Source organism: Malurus melanocephalus, unplaced genomic scaffold (assembly GCF_030028575.1).
Source record: "Malurus melanocephalus ecotype Western Australia unplaced genomic scaffold, MMel_1.1 scaffold_176, whole genome shotgun sequence".
In the NCBI taxonomy this organism is placed as follows: domain Eukaryota; kingdom Metazoa; phylum Chordata; class Aves; order Passeriformes; family Maluridae; genus Malurus; species Malurus melanocephalus.
The window spans coordinates 476,133-488,791 of record NW_026623408.1 but is presented as its reverse complement, the minus strand read 5'-3'; the positions used below and the strand labels follow the sequence as shown (position 1 = coordinate 488,791).

The window sequence follows — 12,659 nt, the reverse complement described above, 5'->3', positions numbered from 1 at the left end:
TGGGCAGGCCCTGGCACAGGGTGCCCAGAGAAGCTGTGGCTGCCCCTGGATCCCTGGCAGTGCCCAAGGCCAGGCTGGACATTGGGGCTGGGAGCAGCCTGGGACAGTGGGAGCTGTCCCTGMCATGGCWGGGGTGGCACTGGGTGGGCTTTGAGGTCCATTCCAACACCAACCATTCTGAGATTCTGTGATTCCCTGAAGCAGTGGATGAGAGAGAATAGATGTTTTTAGCTTGAAGATATGGAGCCATATTGCTGTCTCTCTGTACATCTACATCCAGAGGATAAAACAAAAGATAGCAAACAATTTTTCTTTTAATCCTTATTAGTAAATGCAGCATGGATCTGTGATTAACATTTTGTTTCCAGCACTTCACACTTGAATAGCTGATAATAAGCAGAGTATGGATCAGCTTGGCTCTGCCATTCTGGTTAAGCAGCTTTGTAAAGTGTTTACTGGTTTACATAACAGCATTGAGGAGTTGGGGAAGAGAGGGGTATTTGTTTACTTAATTTTGTAGCTGAGATCATTATGTGATGCTAATGATGAATGATTATCAGTGAGTTTAATTCTCAAATGCATTCCAAATCTATTAACATAAGCAGTTAATTTGCAGACTTTTTTTATTATTTATTTTATTTTATTTTATTTTATTTTGTTTTCACAGCATGTTTAAAAATGTGCAGATGTCCAGGAATATCTTCTGTTCCATGTTTGGAGCTTATAGACTCTGTACAACATTCCAGGAGCCCGAGCCCCTCTAATTGCTGCACATGAGTGATTCTTATAGCACAGATCCCATAGATTTTATTTTATTTTTTCTATGCAAAACTTGGTAGAAAAAAGAAGTTTCCAAAATTGGTGGAATCACAGTTTTCTGTCCCTTTAAGTCTTACATTATTTTTACCCCTCAACAAGATGGAGATGTGAAATAGAATTCAGAGACCTTGTGCTCCACATTTTACACACACATTTTGTGTCAAAATAWAAGCRTTTTCCTCAGAAAAATAATAGAGATTGTTTTCCTCTTTGTGTCTTCCACGCTGGTGTGAGTAATCTGTAATGTGTCATCACATAACAATAGAAACAATTTAAATGGAAACAACAAATCTATTTAATAAATATGCTTGGGAAAGCCAGAATATGGTTTTGTTTTTTTTTTTTTTCTGTGTGTAAGGATGTCATTTAATTCATTATACTGGAGTTCATTTGATGTTGTCATTGAGGTGATTTCAGTTCTCAATGCCATAAAATTAAAACCCGATCATTTTTGAGGAAATAAACCCCTACATTTCATTTCTTATTCACAAACCCCTGCCAGCAGATGTGTTTATGTAACTGTAAAAGGGATATGGAAGGAGGACACGACTGCTCAGGATGTGAGAAACTCTTGCCCAAGTGAGGGGTTTGGGACCAYTGAGATGTTTATCTGTGTCTGGATTTACAGCATGTGCTGTAGGTTCAAGATTTTGCCTATATTCACATTTTCTCTGCTGCAAATACCAACAAAATCTCCTTATTTCTCATTAAAAAAATCATCCTGTTTCAAAGCTGATGGTAGCACATATTTATACATCTGCCTGTACAAATATCTAACATCAAGATTTTTATCAGGATCTTGTGGAAGATTAAAGAGAATCACACCAAAAACTAAAACAAACATTGTAAAATTTGGTTTTGTGTGAAGATTCAAAGAGAATTTGTTGGAAACCCCTGGGATAAATGAAAGTGGTTTTGGTGATGGATCGAGAGATGCTTAGTTCAGATCTCACTGCATTAAGCAATTGCTCCCTCAAATATTAATTCTGACCTGGTGTTTTAAGAAGTATTAGGAAGTAGGAAATCAATGTAATCCTGGTAATTTAATGCCCAGGGAAAGTARAAATAAATAGTTAAATCAATTGTTACGCTATCTGAAATATCTGAATGCATTTTTATGGATTTGTGGCATTTCTTGTCCCCAGCCCAGAGCAGCACACTTGGCAATCAATGCCAGCCATGCCTTGATCCTCAGAGAGGCTTCCAGGATCTAAATTCAGTCTGGAAGTCCTTGGAGCTCCGTCAGCCCCTGCTCCTGCCCAGGAAAACAGAGGGAATTATGTTCAGCAGGAGGATCTGCTGATCATGAAAGGGCTTCTGGAGAAATATTGCATTCCTGATAAATCTCGGTATCTCCCTCATATCTGGCTTAGCAGACCTCTGGCTTAGCAGTTTATATCTCAKGTTTACATCTAAGCTCCAAACAGGGATTAGGTATAAATTAGGTATTTCTGCAGTCACTTTGCATCTTGGGCTAAATCAATTTGGAAGGATCACGAGAGAATCTGATTCCTTGTCTTTCAACTTCCAGCCACTGAGTGTCCAAAGCAGCCAGCCAGGAGATTCTGTGAGGTGGCAGCACCATGCAGCAAAACACCAAATTTGCTCATTGCTCAGTATTCCACCAGTATCAATATATTTATTTTAATCTTCTTATCTTGACATTGACTGAGGAAGTCCTAATTTTGTTTTGCTAAATAGAAAAACTGACTGTATCCTCAAAGAAYTGACGATTTTTTCCATTTCCCTTCMTTCCAGGAGCTGAGCTGGGAAGCTGCAGAGCATTAGGGTGATGTGTTTCATGCGTGGTGCCATCCTATGTGCACAGCAGTGGCTCTGAAACGCCTCGCTAACCCAAGCATTCTGACCCCCAAGGTGGGAGGGGTGCATTCCTGGATTCTCCTGTGCCTACACAATAACCAAAAATGAGGGAGGACAGTTGTTTACACGCYGCTCTGCTGTGCCTGGGGGTGCTGTGCTACAGCCATGCCCTGAGCACCGAGAGGTTCAACCACTCCCGGCCATCCCTCCACGGGCACCACGAGAAGGGCAAAGAAGGACAAGTCCTGCATCGTTCCAAACGCGGCTGGGTGTGGAATCAGTTCTTTGTTATAGAAGAGTACACAGGACCAGACCCTGTGCTGGTAGGAAGGGTAAGAAACTATTTCTTTTTCAGTCAATAATATTTTAATTATTTTAATTTTTAATTTTTTTTTTTTTTGCTGTTTCCCTCTGCTGTATAAGCTGCTCATTTATTTTCTGGTAGCTCAGTTCAGGTGCTAAGCAAAATACTCCCTAAATCAATAGAAATAATTCCATTGACCTTGAATGAAAGTGTGCAGGCTGTTACTCAGCAAAACAGCAAGAACCACCCCAACAGCTTGAGCAAAAACCTGTCTCAGGAATATCTGCAAATGATTCTCAGGTCTTCAAAAACAGCAATTATGCAATATAATGTCAAGCCCAGCAGCTCAGTGAAATAGGTATATTTTTATCCTTTCATTTTCAAACTATCAGTAAAATTATATATATCTATATTATGTATAGAGGGAGGTAAATACCTGTGTGCAGATGTGTATGTACACACATCCTGGACTGATTTTTTATTCTACTGCTCTCTAACACCAGCAAAATATAAGCAGATTAATAAACCAGTATATTTGCCAGTTTCTAAATGGGCAGCAGGACTGTGTTGGCTTAACCCCGGCACAAAAAGAGCAGAGAAACAGGATCAATGTCAACAAACACCACTCTGGGTACTCTGGTTTAAAATGGTGCAATTTGTAGCTGTCAATATAAAATCAATAAATCTGTAATTTGGCTCAATGTTTCCCTCATTCATCAAACTGAAGTGTGCATTGGTTGGGGAATTAAGAATGTTTAGTAAGCATTTGTTGCTTCTTTTATATTAAAGAGGGTGTAATTAAAAACTGGTTGGCAATCCCAGAGCCATACAGAATCCCAGGATCTSTGGGGCTGGAAAAGCCCTCCCAGCCCATGCAGTCCCAGCTGTGCCCGATGCCCACCTTGTCCCCAGCCCAGAGCTCTGAGTGCCACCTCCAGCCCTTCCTTGGGCCCCTCCAGGGATGGGCACTGCAAACCTCCCTGGGCAGCCCCTGCCAAGGCCTGAGCACCCTTTCCATGGGGAAATTGCTGCTGCTGTCCCCCCTGGCCCTGCCCTGGCCCAGCCTGAGGCCGTTCCCTCTCCTCCTGTCCCTGTTCCCTGGAGCACAGCCCGACCCCCCCGGCTGTCCCCTCCTGTCAGGGAGTTGTGCAGAGCCACAAGGTCCCCCCGGAGCCTCCTTTGCTCCAGGCTCAGCCCCTTTCCCAGCTCCCTCAGCCGCTCCTGGGGCTCCAGACCCTTCCCCAGCTCCGTTCCCTGCCCTGGACACGCTCCAGCCCCTSCAGGTTCTTCCTGAACTGGAGGAACAGAACTGGACACAGCCCTTGAGGTTCCTCAATGCCCAGTGCAGGGGACAGTCACTGCCCAGTCACTCCCAGTCACTGCCCTGGCTGTGCTGGCCACTTGTACTTGACAAACCAGGATGCCCTTGCACACCTGGGCACAGCTGGGCTCACTCATTCATCCCTTAATCCATCCCATTGACCACTGAACACCTTTTTACATACAAGGCAGCAGAACATGATTCATTCAAAGTGTACTAAGTCTTTGTAAAAATGACTCTTCCTACCAAATTCCTGTGAATAAAGAACCTGGTATAAATTATCTTCTTGTGTGTTCTGTTCCTTAAATGTGGAAACGTGGGTTTAGCAGCACCCTGCATGTGGCAGGAGGAAGGGCTGGGCTGGCACTGCCCTGSACACAGGGTACAGGTGGTCACAGCAGGTTCCTGAGTGGGGATTATCACCTGGTGGAAGACACAGTGGTTGAAAACTGTGAAATTACAGCAATTCCCTGCACTTTTTTGTTTTCAGCCTATCCAGGAAATGTGTGCGCCCCTGTTAAGGTGTCTGTTTCTCCTTTTGTAGCTTCATTCAGATATCGATTCTGGAGATGGAAACATTAAATACATTCTCTCAGGTGAAGGAGCAGGAATCATTTTTGTTATTGACGACAAATCAGGGAACATCCATGCAACCAAGACACTGGATCGGGAGGAGAGAGCTCAGTACACCCTGACGGCTCAGGCTGTGGACAGGAACACCAACAGACCTTTGGAACCCCCTTCTGAATTCATTGTCAAAGTTCAGGACATAAATGACAACCCRCCCGAGTTCCTCCACGAGAACTACCACGCCAATGTGCCCGAGAGATCAAATGTAGGTGAGTACCCAGAGAGGCACTGCCCTTCCTGCCCTTGGGAAGGTGTTGCACTGYCAGGATGTCTTGGCTTTATTTCATTCTTATTGTCAAGGGTTTGGGGGAAGTAAAATTTACTTCGTGCTCAGCCAGTGACTCACTTGATGTATGTAATTTGCTGACCAAATCAAACCCTGCACAGCTCCTGTCTGGGAGATGTTCCTAGAATAGAACTATTTCCTCCTAGGAAGGATCATGAGAGTCCCCTGGAATTTATGGAGTGTGAATCCTCTGGGGTAAACACGAAGATCATTCCTTTGGCAGAGCTGTGTAATAAAGCTGGGAGTTACTGCCTCACCATCTATTCCATTTTCATCTCCTGTTCGAGCCAGTGTTTGTCTCAGAGATTTCTACAGGAATGATTTTTCTGAAACTGACTGAGAAAAATGTGAAGGAAAACTCTATTGTTTGGCTGTCTAATGACAAAAGCAATATAAGGCTGAAACTAGAGAGGGGAAAAACCATAACAGAGTGACTGCTGACTTTTATATCTTCCCTGGTTAGAACATTAATCCACATCACAGCTGGGGACAAATCCTTTTGGAACGTATGAGTATATTTTGTCATATAGAAATTGTCAAGTAATTTTTTTTTTCATTTATCAAACGTGGAAATAAAAAAGTTCAGGAGCAGCTTTGCTGCGTGACTGAAAGCATCTCTGCAGGGTCCTTCCAGACGTGTTTGCCTCTGACTCTGSTCCTGTGTTCGCTCCCCATTTTTAGGTACATCAGTTATTCAGGTAACAGCCTCAGATGCTGATGACCCGACCTATGGGAACAGTGCCAAGCTGGTTTACAGCATCCTCGAGGGTCAGCCCTACTTCTCGGTGGAGGCTCAAACAGGTACTGCTGGGCAGCTCCTTTCGGTGGGACCAGGGGCAGGGAACTGAACCCATGTGCTGATGGTGGGGCTGCTGTGCCTGAGCAGAGCTTCCTGCTCTGCCTTGGGGTGCTCTCCTGGTGCTTGGTGCAGCTCCTGAGGATGCTACAGYGGAAAGTTGATGCTGTTTCTGTGTTAAGGTGTGCTGTGATGGTTGAAAGGCTGTTTATGTGCACAGTGTCAGTTCTGCAGGCTGATCCTCTGTTCCACTGTGTGCACTGTCAGGGCTGCTTTCCTTACCCAGCAGTGCACAGGGGCAGCAGAGCCTTCACCATCACTGTGATATTCCTGTGTTCAATGCCATCTCTAAGGACAGCAGCAGRCAGACATTGAATCAGCGTGTGCCACGCTCTGTGTTTGCAGGAATTATCCGAACTGCCCTTCCCAACATGGACAGGGAAGCCAAGGAGGAGTACCAYGTGGTGATACAGGCCAAGGACATGGGAGGACACATGGGAGGCCTCTCAGGGACAACCAAAGTGACAATTACACTTACAGATGTCAATGACAACCCACCAAAGTTCCCACAGAGTGAGTAACAGCAAAATCCTTCTCACCTTTCCCACTGTGACCCATGTTTGAGGAGTATCAGACATACTCAAAGCTCAAAAAAGCCATCACTGATGGAATATTGCAGCACACATCAATAAATATTAGTCACTAATTTTTTGCTGGTGATATATGGAGCTGTAGTGTCTGGATTATTTTCTTTGTGTTACAAGGTGAGACATTTTTAAGGTTAGGATTAAATTACARATATTCCTGACCCTACACTTCATTTTTGAAGCTACTGGGCCTTGCTGTGTAACTTACATGAGCAGAGAGACATATTCTTCAAGACTTACCTTTACCATAGCAAAACAAACTAAATTTAGCACAATTACATTTTTTAATTGCTGAAGTGTATTAATGGAGGTCAAATACAGCAGTTTTTAATACCTGAGCTATTTATTTTTCCCATCTAAAATTAGTCAGGGCTGACATTAGCAGCCTCAGCCTTTCCAGCTGGGTGGCAGAACATTAATGGACCCACACATCTGTTCTGCATCTCATCTCTGCGTGGGTTTGGGGTTTTTTGAGTGCAGTGCAGACACCACCCTAGCTCACCGTGTTTCTCCTCTGAGCAGCAGCTCTGACCCTGACATGTCCTGGGTCTGGCTGTCCCTCCAACGCTCTTCTTCCAATCCTGCAGCTTCCTGGCCCCTCATGCAAGAGCTGAAGTGACAGACAGKTCCTAAATGTAAAAATCTGTGTCAGCATTGTCTACCCTTCAAAAAGGAAAGGATTAAATCCTAAAAAAAATCAGGTTTGACACACTTTGCAAATAAGCCTTTTCATGCCAGATCACAACCTGGGACCCCAGGATACATCAAATAATGGATTTTTCTCTACAAATTCAAGCCCCTTTACTGAGGGTTTTGGAAGAACATTTTAAATTACCAGAAATGTCCAAAAGCAGTTACTCAATCATTCACTCCCAGGTTAAACCTGAATTGGAAATACTTTATAACTCAAACCCAGGATTTTACCTGTCAGTATAAACAATGAAATGATTGATTTTTTTAAAATTCTCATTTTCCTTTTTTTTTTTTCAAATGTTCATTGCTCAGTCTGTTAATGAGTTATGTGCTTAAATTTTGGGTTCTTTATGACTGGAGTTAATGACCTGTTTCAATGACATGTGCCAATTGTTTTTATGGGTAATGAGCCAAGTCMCTGCCTGGTGTAAGTCTCCTGATGTTCCTAGGGTGCTCATGGAGCAAGGAGGAGCAATTACAAAGGGGAATAAATTAGATTATTTTATTTTATCATGCTTTTTTTTTTATTCCTCCCCAATTTATTAATGCTGATGAGGTGGCAGCAAATGCTGACATAGGTTTATATATTTAGGATCAGGTTGTGTTATGAAGCTCTGGATGGGGTTGGGAAGGTCCTAAAGGACAGCTGTTGGAGAGAGATTTATCCAGGAGYAGTGTTTCTCTCCTCTGGTGTCCCTGAATACACAGGGAAATGCCTGGGGGTGTCTGGGGTGTGGTTCTCCTACTGGAGTTTGCTGTGGGAAAGCCATTTTTTTGTTTGGCATGAAATCACATAGAAATTGATAGATATTCTCTATGGTTGAAATTTTATAATCATTGTTACTCTGCATCCACACTCCAAATTCAAGCCATAGAAAGCAGCAGGTTTGTACCTGAGCCAGAACAGCAGCAGGATTTATCCAATTCGTTTTGTATAATTGATGGGTCCAGAATGAAGGGGCAGAAATGAGAAACAGAGTTGAAGGCCATGCCATGAGTCACATGAAAGGGAATTTTCCTTCCATTTTTGTAATAACACTCTGCTATCAGAGGTAACCTTGATGCCACAGCAATTCCTGCATTCTGAGTGATTGGTTGTCCTCAGCCCTCCCTGAGCAGAGGTGACACAGATGGGGTGTAGCACGTCAGGGAGGGGCTCCTGTTCTGTGGATTATCCACCAGGGTTAAAATTTCCCACCTGACTTGCTCCTCAGAGCTCTTTATAACTGAACAAAACATTCCTTCAGAGGAGGTGAAAATGCAAAAAAAAAATTGCCATGTTTGTTTGGACAGTGCAAGTCCAATGAGTTATAATCTCCTGTTGTGGTTTGAGCCCTGTCTGAACACCCAGGCACCCACCACATCTCCCCTTCACCCCCAGGAAAGGCAGAGGGGAGAGCAAAACACCAGTTAACAACAAGATTTGTGGCTTTTAGATAAGATAAAGGATTGAGAGAAAAATTTTCACGCTCCATGAATGGTCAAACAGGCTGGAAAACTTAACTAAGGTTGCAAAATAGATTTATTACTAAAAACTACTAAGAATACTACTGCATGAAAGGGGGGGTGGGGGGAACAAAGGCAGAGGGCAAATTTACGAGAAGGTGACACGTCTGGAGAGCAGCCTGGTCACCCAGGGCATCCTGTCCCCTGGGCAGGTGTGTATCAGATGTCGGTGTCGGAGGCGGCTGTCCCCGGAGAGGAGGTGGGCAGAGTGAAGGCCAAGGATCCCGACATCGGGGAGAACGGCTTGGTGGCCTACAGCATCATCGACGGGGATGGCATGGACATGTTTGAGATCACAACSGACTATGAGACTCAGGAAGGGGTTGTGAAGCTTAAGAAGGTGAGTGAWACCTGCTGCTGTGTAATGTGCTTTGTTGCTGACAGAATATTTGGTAATAATGGATTACCGCCTAAGCTAAATATTAGTAAATGCAAATTTCACTTAGTTCGTTTCTCAAGGTGTGATTAACTCTCAATATTCCATTTCCCCATTAGCTGAATTGGAATGGAAGAAAATAACCAAGAAGAGTTACATAAATACTGTACAGTGGATTAATTGCACAAACTAAATGAATTCATAATAAAAAGTCACGGTAAAATACGATGCCATCAGCTTCATTGTTAATGAAGTTTTGCCTAGTGCTGATAAGTAGCAGACATTCACTGTTGCTTTATGTTCAGTCTGAAAAGCCTCATGCCCTATAGTTTGAATTCTTCAGCTGTGCATTGTCCACAATAGTGTTCTGAAGGAGTCACAGGCTATGGCAAAAGCAGCAGAGGSGATTTCACAACCCATCAGCACGAGCTTTGAAGGGGCTAGCAAATTAATTTTGAATTGCAAATTATAAAACATAAATCTTATTATTATGTAAGCATTATTGTTTTRCCCTTTATGTCTTTAGAGCCATTTATCTTTCCTGGAGATAATCAGAACTCAAAGGAGAAGGCCTGGGCGACTTAACTCCTGGTCAGCCCTGCCATGGCCTTTGGGGCAGTCCCTCAGGAAGGGACCCAGAGGTTTCCTCTGCTCAAAACTCCCTGGCTCCATTTCTGTCTCTRTTCTAGAGGTGGGAGCAGATTTTTTGAGTGTTTTGAAACGTGGGAGAGCTGTCGCTTCACTCAGTCTATGGTGTTAACATCCTTTGTGAATTGTGGTTGGCACCTGCATGATCATTTGGAGGTGCAACCCTGCAGCCACTTCATGCCAGTGAAGGTGTGGAGGTGCCATGGCTTTGATCAGGCTCTCAAAAGTGCTTTACCCATGGGGCATTATTCCCTTTGGGAAGTGCCATGAGTCCTGTGGTTGGTGAGAACTGCCGGGATTAAAGCACTGAAAACCATCTTCGTATTTCTCCCACTAGYGAATAATTTAACTTCTCTGTGTCCCATCTCACGGTGCACCCCGGAGCACTTCAAACCACATCCATGTGGAATGATTGCCAGCTTGGAGCAGATAATGCCTGGCCTCTTGTGGGAGCCCTTCCCTGTCCCTTGTACTTTCATGCTGCCTGGGAGGCTGCACAGAGACAAAGTTCATTTTCCTGATGATTTCCTCAGTGGTACAGCAAGCAAAGAGCGAGACAAAAGGACTCTGTGGTGATATTTTGAGTGCCCTCCTATGCTGCTCCATACATAGAATGTAGCTCCTTCCATCTGAGTCTKTATGTTTTTAAATACACACATTTCAGTCCAAGCTTGTTGACAGATGCTCACATTTGTTTGATGTCATTGAGCACTAGGGCACTGCCTGCTGCTCTCACAGCCTGGTTTTCCTGACTCTGCCATACTCTGTGTTCTTGTGTCTCCCAGACCTTAGATTATGAAACCAAAAAGTCCTACAGCCTGAAGGTGGAGGCAGCCAATGTCCACATTGACCCCAAGTTCATCAGCAATGGGCCCTTCAAGGACACGGTGACAGTGAAAATAGCCGTGGAAGATGCTGATGAGCCCCCGGTGTTTTTGAAGCCAAGTTACATTTTTGAAGTACAGGAAAATGCAGCGTCTGGTACTGTGGTTGGAAAAGTGCATGCCAAAGACCCTGATGCTGCCAACAGTGCTATAAGGTTTGCTGCATTTCCTTCTGAGTGTTGGCTGTTGCATTTGTTCAGCAAGTTCTGAAGACAGAGTGATAGAKCTGCAGACAGCCAGAGTATGGAAACGTTAACCTCCCCAGCATTGCCTTGATGCCTTGTGCCATCAGCTGCCAGTTTCTCAAAGCCTGCATCATAACCACAGCTATGGCTGATTAAAATATGATTAAGGGCATCTGTGGTAGACTCTAAATTATATTTCCCATAAATRTCTTGTGCTGTTATCACAGCAAGTATTTTTTCTCAAAATATTGAGRTCTGAGCTGTAGATTAGATATTGTGCTGGGTAATTGTTAAGCGTTAATTGTTAAAGACAAGCACGTACAGACACCTGCTTTCTGCAGTTGTGTTGGATTATCTTGGAATCACAGAATCATGGAATGGATTGGGCTGGAACGATCTCAAGGTTCATCCAGTGCCATCCCACCCCTGCCATGGCAGGGACAGCTCCCACTGTCCCAGGCTGCTCCCAGCCCCAATGTCCAGCCTGGCCTTGGGCACTGCCAGGGATCCAGGGGCAGCCACAGCTTCTCTGGGCACCCTGTGCCAGGGCCTGCCCACCCAAACAGGGAACAATTCTTATATTCTCTTATCCTTCTATTTGTTTATTTTTATTTGTCATGTTCTCAGTGTATAAACGAGTATACTTAACATTTCAAAGAATTTCAACGTGAAGTTATGAAAGTCAGAGCTGTATAATAATATTTGATAAATTGCTATGATCAATTAAAGTTCTGAGTAAACCAAAGATTGGAAGACTTTAAAAATCACCTCGTTTAATATGAAACAGAAGAGAAAAAATATCTCAGTAGACGTTTTTATCATGTCTTGTAAGAGAAGAAAATAAAGAGTGTATTAGGGCTTTGATACAGAGATTTCAAAGACCAGCAATTTTCACTTATTACAAAYGTTCTGATGTACTGTTTTTCTAAATGTAGAAACCAAGCAGGTGATTCTCCTTTTAAAAGAATGCAGATCATCCCTTTGACAATGATATTGAGGGCAACAATAGCTGCACTACTTACAATTATTTAGAAATAATAATTATAGAGAATGAATCTGGATGTGTGAAACTCCCAAGTCCTCCTTCTCTCTGATTACTGACTTTCAATCTTCTTTAGATATTCAATTGACCGGCACACCGACCTTGAAAGATACTTTGTTATTAATGCAGAAGATGGCAATATCAAGACAATAAAGGCTYTGGATAGGGAAGAAATGGCTTGGCATAATATCTCTGTCTTTGCMGTGGAAGTCCGTGAGTATTTCACCAAGGTGTTTTAGTATCAGTGGTGTGAGTTCTGTAATCCTCCACTTGTCTCAGTTTGATAAACTGCAACAAATCCAGACAGATATCCTCACCCAGCATGTTGTGTTTTTCCTGGCTGCAGCCGGGAATGTTTGTTTGGAGGGGTTTTCCTGCTCCTGTCTCATGCTGGTGTTGCCTCTGCCACAGACAAACAGCACCAGGAAGCCAAAGTCCCCGTGGCCATCAAGGTCATCGATGTCAATGACAACGCCCCCCGGTTTGCAGCYGCCTACGAGGCCTTCGTGTGCGAGAACGCGCGAAGTAACCAGGTACGGCCTGGCACTGCCCTTGGCCACTGCCCCCACTGACCACTGTCCCTGGCCACTGCCCTGTGACCACTGCCCCTGTGCCCACTGCCCCCTGTGACCACTGTCCTTAACCACTGCCCCTGTGACCACTGCCCTGTGACCACTGCCCTTTGCCACTGCCCCCTGTGA

General features: G+C 44.0%; 1 protein-coding gene across 1 annotated transcript in view; it reads left to right on the top strand.

The window, feature by feature from the left end:
• CDH11 (cadherin 11) overlaps positions 1 to 12,659 on the top strand; it is an 86,045-nt gene that overhangs the window by 62,078 nt on the left and 11,308 nt on the right. Inside the window, exons 3-10 of the mRNA XM_057372658.1 lie at positions 2,578 to 2,972; positions 4,810 to 5,104; positions 5,863 to 5,982; positions 6,383 to 6,550; positions 8,976 to 9,163; positions 10,633 to 10,886; positions 12,035 to 12,171; positions 12,370 to 12,491. Coding sequence (XP_057228641.1) covers positions 2,745 to 2,972; positions 4,810 to 5,104; positions 5,863 to 5,982; positions 6,383 to 6,550; positions 8,976 to 9,163; positions 10,633 to 10,886; positions 12,035 to 12,171; positions 12,370 to 12,491 — 1,512 coding nt within the window. The 5' untranslated portion in view covers positions 2,578 to 2,744. The remainder of the gene's footprint in view (positions 1 to 2,577; positions 2,973 to 4,809; positions 5,105 to 5,862; positions 5,983 to 6,382; positions 6,551 to 8,975; positions 9,164 to 10,632; positions 10,887 to 12,034; positions 12,172 to 12,369; positions 12,492 to 12,659) is intronic.